We start from the raw sequence: 12,103 nt of genomic DNA on the forward strand, positions 1-12,103 counted from the left end.
AACAGTCAAAGACTTCCCTCTCCACAACCACTTAGGCCAGCTCCAACAGGGGAATCCCAAGGTGTTCCCTGTCCAGCTGAGATACTTTACCTCTTTTTACAGGACCATAGCGTTTGCAAAACGGGATTTTCCGCGGCTCCCTGGGGAGGATAAAGATTGTTTATAAGATCAGACCGTGGTGGTAATGTGGCGCAATTGTGACAACTTTATAAAAGATTAGGTGATGGCGGCATAAAGGGGGTATGGGGGCGGTCTCTCCGCAGACTTCCGTTTATCTTGGACATAACTTGCTTTTTGTTGCGATTGAAGCCGTGATCGTTAAGTTTTTTTTAACAAGCTGCTCCTAAAGGTGTCGGTCCCCATCAGTCCATGGGCAGTCTCTGGTGATCTGAGCTTCAGCTCTAACAGAGAGGCTCGTGGAGCACTGCGGCGCTCCAGTTTGCCATCTCAGCTGATTTTGTTCAAAAAGCAAACCTTATTGCCTGTGTTTACTTTCATTTTCAATAAATTTGCCAGCCGCAGCTCAGCAGTAACTCCCCACATCATCATGACATCTGCCTCTGTTGCACCAGGACGCATACGACAGACCAATACCACAATATTACTACCAAACAAGGCGGAACGAATGCAGCATAATTGGCGCAACGCCATGCCGGCATGGCGCATTTATAGACATACCTTTGCGGTAATATTACGCCAATTTGCCAGCATGGTCTGTCTTATAAAAGAGGCTATAGTCCCTCCAGCGTGTCCTAGGTCGTCCTTTGGGTCTCCTCCCAGTTGGACGTGCTCAGAAAACCTCACCAGGGAGGCGTCCAGGAGGCATCCTAACCAGAACCCCAAGCCACCTCAACTGGCTCCTCCCTTCTCTCGCAGCGGATCTCCGAGCCCCTCCCAGATTACAGAGCTTCCGGGAGAACTCTAAGGGAGAGGCCAAACGCCCTGCAGAAAAAACTCATTTCAGCCACTAGCATCTGCGATCTTATTCTTTTGGTTGCTACCCAAACTCGTCACCATAGATGAGGGAACGTCAATCGATAAATCAAGAGCTTTGTCTCTTCACCATGACAGACAAGTACAGAAAGCGCTGCCGTTTCACACAGCCCCCTCCTCGTCGTGTGTGGATTAGATAAAAACTGACATCATTCATTGCCGAAACGGTCACAAAATGCTGACATCTTAACAAAGTCTTGAAAGGGACACAATTGTAAGATACTACGGCTGAGAAGACCATACCATTGCTGTTTACCCGTCACCTCCGCCCATCCCAGAAATTTCCTGGAACTCCCATAGTGGAAACATAGCTAATAAAACCGTATCTGTTTTGAAATGATCGAAGCATCCTTGTGACAAATGTACTTTGAAGGAAACAGCAGGAAACGCACCACCCGACAAAGATTCCTCCAACTCCCATGTGGATGTATTCCATGACGGAAGAACAACTCTATTTCACTCTATTACCTAACTTTGATAAGTCCTAATTTCCCAAGGGCTCCAACTTCCAGATGAACTCGGTCTGACTCGGTTCCTCCAGCAGAAAGCAGACAAAGCAGCATCTACCAGCAGCCGAGCAGAAGCAGAACCAAACGTTTCCAAAGATCCCCTCCTCGCTGGGAGATGTGCTGTTGTGCAGCAGAGGAAATAAGCAATAACACGTAAACTGTCTCCGTTTAACTCCATGATGAGTTCTGTGGCCGTTTTAGGGAAGAGCTGTCTGTGAGCAACACGAGGGAGAAGCATGGCTGAGAGTAGAGCGTCTGCTGGGATCACTGGCGTGTCACTACCTAAGCGCATTATCGAGACAGAGGAACGATGGTAGAGTATTCCATGCTCTGTCACATTAGTAGATAAATATCAAGTCAAGGAAGGATCTCATAGGTTTGTGGTGGTTAAGCTTGCTGTTGTTTAGGAACATAAATACAGAAATATGTGGAAGTGTATGCAGATAGAAAGAGACGATGTGTCGTTTTTACCATTAATCTCTGGAAATATCCATCAAAATCTTGTTGAAAATCAATTAAATGATGCCCAGTTGCTGAAATATTGACGGCTTTGTAACATATAACCATAAAAATCGGGTCTAAAGTACATGGGAGTGGGTGTAAGTCTGTCAGCGACGCCATATTGGATGCAATGTTTCCTTCTACAGGAGCCCGTGAGGACAAAACAAGCTGTTACAAAACTTTCACCATTCATAAACATTGTTGTTTTGCACATTTACCTCTCTGCTTAATGCCAGTGATGAAAGGGATTTTGCTGGAATGATTGATGAAGTTTTCATTCAAAAATTCCACTCCCTGGGATTTTTGACCCTAATGGCGATCCGTTGGTAAAGTCTTAAGCCTGATTCATGCTTCTCCGTCAGCTCCAAAAGGGAGAGACACGCACGCACAGACGGATATGTTTTGCCCTCACACTTCTTCGTCTCCTGGAGAGTGTTGCAAAGCAATTCCCCACCAGGACAACAGAAGGCGTAGCGCTGTTCTGTGGTATCCTGTCATGTATCCGGTCCAAGATAGTGTGTTTATATTGTGTTTTTTTGTATATAAGAAACTTTTTAGCACAGACAAATTTGTCTCTCATCCTCCTCCACCTCTTCATGCACTTGCCACCTCTAAACCCACGTTTCCTGTCATTTCCAACCACAAAAAAAAAAAACGCTTGCTGCGCATCTTTTCACTCCTCCAGTCACGGGGAATGAAACGTTCATGTTTTTAGAGTTTTTTCACGAGGTGTTCTTCACGCTGCTCCGTGTCTGCCGCTCGGCTCTCTTTATGTTTTTGAGGGCGCAAATGGCAGCGGTGTAGACGACAGCAGCATCCTGACCAATCACAAGCTTGCGTTGTCCGTCTCGACGGACGGGTGTTTAGAAAAGAGAACTCGACTCCGTACGTCCTTGCGGGGCTCTCCAGCAGGCCCGCAGGCCGGATAATGGCGTTGCGTGTCTCCGCACTGACGCAGACGGATAAGCATGAATCAGGCTTTACTTGAACACAAAAACACTGCTTGCTTGCAATGATTTAGGTGTGTACTGCCCCCTATCGCCAGGTAAAATACACATTCACTTTAATGTGAGGGTCAAAGTTCATCTGAGGACGGGCTAGACTTAAAAACCTTGTTTTCTAGCTTTTCTGTTCTTCGTTGAAACACTTTTCTCAAATCACAGCTGTTACCAATGACCATCATGAGTCAGAGTCTCAGACATTATTTCCAATCATCTCCGACGTAAATGCCTTTTACAGTATGCAGCTTATTTGTTATTTCTTGCTCTGTTCCGTAAATCATCTAAATGTTTTGGCTGCTTTGGTTTGCTTTATATCTGCATATGATTCAAGCATGCACAGCCGCTGTGGCCATTCTGGCTGAATGCTTTAAAATCATTGGTTCTATCCATTCTTGTTTTCTTTACATGCTACGAGTATATAATATAAGCTAGTTCGCAATCTAAAGCTGCAAATAATTTGTCTGGAAAAAGTGTGACTGGTTCGTAAACGTTTGGACCGTCCCATTAATTAGGAAGATTAGGAGCACATCTGGGAGGCGACGCAGATTTTTCGTTTGTCAGATGCTAGCTGGAGGAGAAGCTAGGTTTTTAAAAATGATTTTTTTTTTCACCACTTAATGAAAATGAAGTGAAATTCCATTTTGGTTGAAGATATAAGAAACGACTGGTTGATACCGAGTTATATTTTTGCAAGAACTCAAGTCTGGAGTCTGTTCAAAAGGAAGCCACTTGTTGCCACTCGCAGCATGACCATCATGAGTCACAGACATGTTTTCCCATCATCTTTGACCTAATTGCCTTTTGCATGATGAAGCTTGTTTGTTGTTGTTGTTTTTTTAGCTCTGTTCCATGAATCCTCTAAATATTTAGGCAGTTAGTTTCCTGCTGATTTGCATATGATCCAACCATGTACAGCTGTGAGCCATTAAACAAGCCCGAGCCACTCCAAAAGCACTTTTTACGAAAGATAAGCCCAAAGAAAAATGTTTTGCACAATATTTTATAGTTTTCCATTGACCTCGAATACCACTAGTAAAATTGCATCAAAGTAAACAGGAACTAAACAAGCCCCTAGATGAACTCTGACCCTCTCAAACCCTTTTTCTAGCCCTTTGCACAAATTGTACGACTGATGCTATGTCATGTGTGATATCATTCTTTGCTGTGTTGAGGTGTTACAGTTTGCAACAAGTTGCCAATCACATACAGCAGATAATCATGGCAGGTACTCACAGATGTAGTAGTACTCTCTGCCTGGTCTGAACTCAAAGCCCAAGGAGAAGGGAGTGAAGAGCTGAAACTTCTCTGAGAACTTCAGCGGGCCGTTGGGAGAGTGCGGTCGGTTGCACTCCCAGCGCTTAAAGCCCTTGGCGGTGTGGTCGCATGTGCTGTACCCATCGTAGTTGACCATGTAGAGGACATAGCGCTCCATCCTCTCCTCGGGCACGGAGGATTCGTAATGAGGACAGTAGACATCCAGATAGTCGTTTATGCACACGTCGATATGGTAGTCACCGCGATGGAACCTGCACAAATCGGAGAAAAGGAGAGAATGGGTTACCTGAAAATGAAATCACCGCCTTTCAAAGACGTTGTCTGGGTTGGTGTACACATAAATAATCCCCTGTAACAGATGCTTACTAGCATGGCAAACAGAGTTATTTGGAGGTTTTTCTCCCCAGAGAAGCAACATCGGGTCTGGCGCTCCGCTGAGTAGCGCTAACTTCCTGGAGGGTTCCATTGGCTGTTATACCACCGAACATTCTCTTTAACACTGAAAGAACTACTACTAGTTCATCAGTTTTTGTGTGAGTGTGTCTGCTTTGTTTTCTCAGACCCCCCAGTAAGTCGTGGCGGACGGCTGCTCACACCGGGCCAGGTTCGGCTGGACGTTTCTTCCCGCTAAAGGAAGTTTTCCTCTCCGTTGTCGCTACATGCTTGCTCAGTATGAGGATTGCTGTGAAGTCTGACACATGTCAGTGACTCAATGCAATCTGCTGCGTTTGGCTGTGAGTTTAAAGTCGAAATGGTCAGAAGGGTACGACTGCAGCATGTCAGGACAGTGAATGTCACGATAAGAAAAATAAAGGCTGGTTGTGCAGTGAAGCATCTTTACAGCAGCAATGATCTAGAACAGGCCATGCAGGGTCAGAGGGCAGCAATGCATACAGGGAGTTTCATGAAAAGGCCACACACTGTCACCTACACACACACACACACACACACACACACACACACACACACACACACACACACACACACACACACACACACACACACACACACACACACACACACACACACACACACACACACACACACACACACCTAGTTTCTCCTTGATCTGGTAATTTCTACATTCTGGCTTATCTAGGGTGGTATGGCCCTAATATCTAGGTCACATGGGCCTTGATGGAACGTGGGGTCATGCTTTACACCCGTTAACTTGTTCAGCATGCCCTCAATTAAGCTCAGGCCTGTAAGAGCGATGACGATAACCATAAAGTTACCAGACTCATAAAAACAGCTGCTCTTTACAGCTCATTTCACTCAGAATCCAGGTGACGTGACACCATAAATGAGACCTGGCCGTCGGTGTAGCAGGAACACAAGGAAAAAGCAACTATTTGAATTGTGTCATTGGTGCCTTCAGGAAGGGCACCTCAAGAATCTAAACGCTGTGGAGGATTGACATATTTAGGTGCTCTGAAACTTCCTTCTCCACCTTTATAAATGTTCATTATGTCTGGAAAGACTTCTACAGAGAAGACCATAAAAAGTCCTGTTCAGTGGTGAAGAAGGGAGGCATAAACTACCAGCTGATAAGGCAGCTCTAAAGCTGAAAAAAAGAGGAGCATTGACTTTCATTAAGTAGCTCAAAACATCTTGAAAATCTATTCCGGCCAAGTACTAGAATAAAAATGTCTCCTTCCTTCCACTCATTTGCTTTCTCGGTTCATAACTCCACAGCTTTGTTGTTTCAGTGCGAAAGCAGATTCCTCACAATAAAAACTGAATTTTAAAAATGTGTTTTCTGTTTGCACAATAAATCCATTTCTCAAGTCTGAATCAGTGAGTCCAAATGACACGACGTGTTTCCTAATGAGATCGTTGAGATTTAAAAATGCATTTCGCACAACAAAAGCACATTTACGAGATAATTATCACTAACATCAAGCGTCGGAAAGCATGCATATTAAAGCTGTCTACTGTTACAACAATTCATTTTACTCTAACATTTGGCAATTTGACAAATGGTAAATGGTTTGTATTCGTATAGTGCCTTCGACAACCCCCTAAGTTGCTTCACAACACAATCAGTCATCCACCCATACATTCACATGCTGGTGATGAGCTACGGTGTAGCCACAGCTGCCCTGAGGGTGCTCGGACAGAAGCGAGGCTGCTGAACGCTGGTGCCACCGCTCCCCTCTGACCACCACCAGCAAATTTCAGAAGGTTCGAAATCCCTTCCATAAAAATGTTTCCCCTACATTTAAAATATCGAAATTGTGTACTTTATACTTTATTTATTTGAGGTTCACAAGGAAACAGCTGAAGAAAAGTTGCACCTTATTTTTCGTTTGTAATTTTGAAGGATTTTTAACAAAAGGAATAAGTTCATCACCTTTGACCTTCCCTAGAAGTCAGACTTTAAAGACCAAGTTCACTGATTGCTTTTCAGCACATTTGCAGTGGTCTTGAATAGAAATGTGATTTGATCTCTGTGGAGAAAAAGCTCCGCGCTCCTGTTTCCCAAAGTGAAAGTCAGCCAGAGCAGAAGGGAGCAGAACACGACAGGATTTGGAGTTTTATTTCCTGATATTCAGACATCTTGCCTCTGATTGGCTAACAGCAGCACAACTACCACCAACTCCCTTGGCTTTGCAAAACTGGTGTTCTACCTCCACAAATAAGAAGTCTGGAGGAGTTCTGCTGTGTGGTAGAGTTGCTAACGCTAACAGTTAGCTTCTACTAGCCAAGATGTGCTCTGCTCTCTCCTGGACGCTAAACCGACAGCAGCCTTTTCGAATCCGAGCGTTTCTCTGAAAACTTTTATACATTTTATATATTTAAATAATCAGTTTTTCAGTCAACTTGACCTTTAAAAATAGGTCTGAAAACTCCTGATTTAAAATATGGCATCTAGACTATTTGTGATAACAAAATGTACTCGGTGCGCGCAATAATGACGACGTTTGCGTGAAAAACACCATCAGCTAATGCATTTTTTGGTTTTGAGTGAAAGTCATGACTCGACTCTGAAACGAGAGCCAAATCTTCTCCTTTAACCACTCGCTCCACGAAGCGTAGCAAAACAAAGATTCCTCCATCACATTTCCAAGATATTTAGAGTAATGCTGTTAGATAGACACGGTCTCGATAACAAAGCCCTGAAAAGTGGTAATGGATGGAAGATGTAGTCATCTAAAAATGTCATTACAGAACATGATGAGTTTCATTTTGTTGGCACTGAAAACAAGTTTGAAGCCACCCAGAGTGGGTGAGAGTCGCAGCTCGCCGAGCGTCTGGCAAAGCGGAGGTGCCGGGAATCCCAATACGAGGGGAAACACTTGTTCTGAAGCCGGTTTAGTGCAAAATATGTTGCTTTGAGGCGTCACTTCAGCTGTGTGGTGATTAAATGTTTAAATCTAACAATCAAGCATAAATTCAGCCAAGATCTTTCTCATTAACATGGTCACGTGACTCCTCTGGCCTCTGCTCTGTATACTGATGTGTATCTGTGTATATGTGAGCGTGAGCTAGCATGAAAAGTTGACTACTCCTGTGTTTACCCACGTGGGGTAAATACCAGTGTAAGGGTGTTTACAGCCGAGGCATGGGGGGGGCTCATCTGTAACATTTCATTTAAAACATGTCTGTGGAGGTCCAGGAAGTGTCATGCATCTCTCTCGCTGCTTTAAAATGTCACTGATTTGATGGTCACATCCTCCCATCCGCTCGTCCCAGCTTACGTGTGTGTGTGTGTGTGTGTGTGATGTTTAAGCTGCCCTTCTCTCCATGCCTCAGCAGGCAGAATAGTGGCTCATGGCCCTGACTACAAATGAGCCAAATGATGTTTGGGTGGGTGAGCTCATGAAAAGGGACAGGACAGGCATTTGTAACATGTCCTACACACACACACACACACACACACACACACGCACACGCACGCGCACACACACACACACACACACACACACACACATTTATGCATTTATGCAGAAAAACACACCTGACGAGCATACACACTCAGATGTTAGGTTTGTGTTAGCAGTTGAATGAGCTTCCTGGCACATTGGCAAAGGAGCGGCAGTGAGACAGTCTCAGGCTGCTAATGGCACAAAGTGAGAAAGAGAGTTAAGGTGAGAAACAGACAGTGGGAGGGGGGGAGGGAGGGGGGAAAAAAGCCCGGTTCCAAAAATAATAATAAAAAAAGAGACAAAGACAATGCAAACTGCAGATTTATTGCCAGACTCCCAGCAGATACCTCTGCAAGAGTTATTCAACCATGCATTCATCATTTGAGCCGATAACGGTAAAACTGCATGTGCACGACATGACTGTGTGCATTCAGGCCCATTTGGAGAAAATCTTGCCTTTTGTTGGATTTGTTGACTTTATTGTCTCTATAAAAACGTGTTATGGTGGGACTGACGTTAGAGCTTCAGATGGAGTCTGGTTTATAGCCATGTTCAGTGTAATCAGCCGCTGCAGTAGAGCAAACAGGCCCAGCTTTTCAGCACAGAGAGGAAGCCGTCCTTCAACTCAAGGTGGACGTGTGTTTTCAAACATACATGAGCCACTGTGTTGCATATACAAACACAGAGGCAGCAAGCACCCGCTGGATGTTAACTCTGTCTTTGTGGAAACCTAGATGTGTGGAAATGTGTGCAGCTGGTAAAATCAGCAGGATCAGCTCAACAAAAGTATGTAAATAAAGTTAAATCTGGCTCATTTGCAGTTTCTGTGTGTGTGTGTGTGTGTGGCATGTGGACGGCATTTAGAATAAAATGATTTAGTAACTATTAAGGTACAAAACTGTCTTATTTACTTCTTTGATGAGGTTGATTATGTATGCACATAAGAGTTTTGAAAGGTTTACAGAATGCAAAAAGTCATTATACCATCAGAAGTTTGTATTCATCCATTTCATTTTAGAGTATGCTGCATATGTGGAAACATCAACCCACACACTATCTGGATATTTAGCTATTCAATCTTAGAGTTGGGAAATTTAGCCTCTAAATTATTATATCTCTGTATTTCAAGGAAATCTGCTAAAAATATTAATGATTTATCATTTAGATAGATTGGGCAGCAGCTTGCAGGTAAAATGTGCAAACAAGGAAGCATTAGTGTGGTTTTATTGCACACACTTGGGAATGTAAATGTGTTTTATGCATCAATTACATCACTAAAAGGAGTGGGTCATTTCAGCAAAAATATTACACCACGATAAAATCTCTACAGTGATTTTTATCAGCTTATACTTTAGGGATGTGTATTGGTGAAATTCTGGCGATACAATACGTATTACGATACAGGGGAGACGATACAATATATCACAATATATTGCGATACACTCAGTCAGACGATGTTGGCGATTTTTTAGACTAAATTTATTTAGTCACTGTATGACGCGCGCGGTCACACGGACATTATTCGACTATTTAACCTTCCCCTCACCCCAATCCTAACCTTAAGGTCCATAAACTGTGACCTTAACGTTAGGATTGGGGTGAGGGGAAGGTTAAGTAGTTCACAAGTAGTTCTAATGCCCGTCTCACCACCGGCGTCGGATACCGACGCTCTGGGACGCTGCGTCAGCAGTTTGTCCCTGATCGCCGTCTCCTGAAGCGCTGGGGCATCCCGAATCGTCATATATTGACACTTGGTCACACGCGTCATATTTGACGCCTTGGGTGTGAGAATGTGTTGGGCCAGAAGGTGGGCCGCTTCCTGCAAGGTCCCACTTTAGTTTTAGTAATGTGAAGCTGACATACCAGCGCTGCAGTCTGCTTCCAGCACGTTTCCTGCATGTTTCAGATCACAAACACAGCTGATTTGTTTCATTTAGTGATGAATCACTCCTGTAGACACTAATGGAAGCTGAGGAGACATTTCAGCTGTTAGATTAAGGAGATGAGTTTCACTTTTACTTTTACAACTCTAGGGGATGCTGAAGACAAGCAAAACGGCAGTTTCCCTTTAGACGTGCAAATTTTAAAATAGTGTCAGAAATGGGCCCGTCTAGTGTTAATATTGTCCTTTGTGGTCTTCTACATAGAATTGAGCTCGTTAAAACACGCGCAGAGTGTCACACGTGTGATGTCGGAGCATTTTTGGCGCGAGCGGGGCTAAAGTTCCAGGTTATTTATGTCTACAAGCAAATGCAATTCACAAATTTCCACTTTGGTTTATGAAAGAGTCATTTTTGGTGAAGACTCGTAGACAAATTTCTCGTTTTGTGAGGTACCCGGTTACGCGTGTGCACGGCCTAAGTCACCAAAGATTGAAAACCGACTGTACATCTACAGATTCAGAGGTAAAATGTAAGTCCTGATTTAAACACGCCGTCCATGTGGAGTTGATGCCAACGTCTCCACATAATGCCACACATATGCACACACTCCGCCCAACCACAGCCTCTGTTTTACGACACTTCTGGCAACGATTTCTTCGTGCATTCCTTTAAGAAACTGTAGAAGCAGAGATTGACAGCAGATGCCTTGGAGCACTTAAACAGGTAATTAGGGAGCTAACTTGGATGGGAGGCTAATTGTCAAATGGTGATAATTACATGTCTTTGTTATGCCACAGCTGGCCCAATCAGCTGTGGGTCATAACACAAAGCCCAGGAAATCAGCTGGACAGCGAGAGCAGGTGCACGTGCACATTTAGTCAGAAGGAGGAACGTAATCTTTGTCATCAAACGATTTCATTTTCCCACCATCCGCTCGGGCCCACAGGTTAAAACCGAGGGGTCGAGTATCATCAGCACACACACACACACACACACACACTAGCACAGTCTCAGAAACAGAGGGTCTGGCAGAGCTGGAACAGTGAAGTGAATGCAGTGTACGGTGGCATGGCACTGCAGCTGCTGATTGGCTCATTTCCATTTCAATTACACAGCCCAGTGACATTGCAGTGCACACACTGGGGCACACGCATTTACTCACTGAGACAACTATAAACACACACTGCCTGTGCATGCTTTGCCCCTGTGCTCACACACACTCGCGTGCGCGCCCGTACACACACTGCGCAGTCCCATCAGCTACTTCTCCGGGCTGCACATCGGTGGCTGCAGACAGAGAGCGAGGAGGACAGGGAGAGACAGATAACCAGAGTGAAAGAGAAAGACGGAGGAGGAAAAGAGCAAGAGCTCAGCGGCAGGCAGAAGCTGAGAGCAATTGGAGTCATCTAACCGGGTGAATAAGTGAGATTCAATAGAGGTAAAGAAGAGGAACTTCACAATGTGCTGCCCTGGCACCGTACCGCTGTAAATACCACCGCTCTGAGGTGTCGCTCCTGAACAGAGCTCTGGACTTGGCTCCTGATCTGGAATAATAGCGGAAAAAAGGAGAAAATGCTATTTGTGTGTGTGCGGAACACATCTAATCGTATATGTTCTAAAAGAAAATCACATGATCTTTTTAAAACAGTCTTTTGTTCGATGATGTAGCGTTAGGAAGTTTCTAATGGTCTGCCCTTAACAGCTGCCCCTTCACACAGTAACATCACCAAGGTCGGACGCTTGGTTCAGTATGTTTACATTCCAGGAGAAGAGACAGAAGAACAGAAGAAGAACGCTTTTCATTGATTAATCAAAGTACTTTATTTGTGATAAGCTAATCAAAGCATTTGTTGATCATTAATAATCAGGTGAATGATCTGAATGATCAATGAAAGGCGTTCTTCTTCTGTTCTTCTGTCTCCTCCTGGAATGTAAACATACTGAACCAAGCGTCCGACCTTGGCGATGTTACTGTGTGAAGGGGCAGCTGTTAAGGGCAGACCATTAGAAACTTCCTAACGCTACACATCCCCCAGATTCTCTCTACGACAGACGAAAGTTCTGATTGGTTG

At 44.3% G+C, this 12,103-nt stretch overlaps 1 protein-coding gene across 5 annotated transcripts in view; it reads right to left on the bottom strand.

Moving 5' to 3' along the window:
• efna5b (ephrin-A5b) overlaps positions 1-12,103 on the bottom strand; it is a 268,124-nt gene that overhangs the window by 49,752 nt on the left and 206,269 nt on the right. For all 5 annotated transcript variants that reach the window (XM_054731562.2, XM_054731561.2, XM_054731565.2 and 2 more), the window contains one exon: positions 4,238-4,530. In XM_054731562.2, the coding sequence (XP_054587537.2) occupies positions 4,238-4,530 (293 nt within the window). The remainder of the gene's footprint in view (positions 1-4,237; positions 4,531-12,103) is intronic.

The sequence above is a fragment of the Nothobranchius furzeri genome, chromosome 17 (assembly GCF_043380555.1).
Source record: "Nothobranchius furzeri strain GRZ-AD chromosome 17, NfurGRZ-RIMD1, whole genome shotgun sequence".
Taxonomy (NCBI): domain Eukaryota; kingdom Metazoa; phylum Chordata; class Actinopteri; order Cyprinodontiformes; family Nothobranchiidae; genus Nothobranchius; species Nothobranchius furzeri.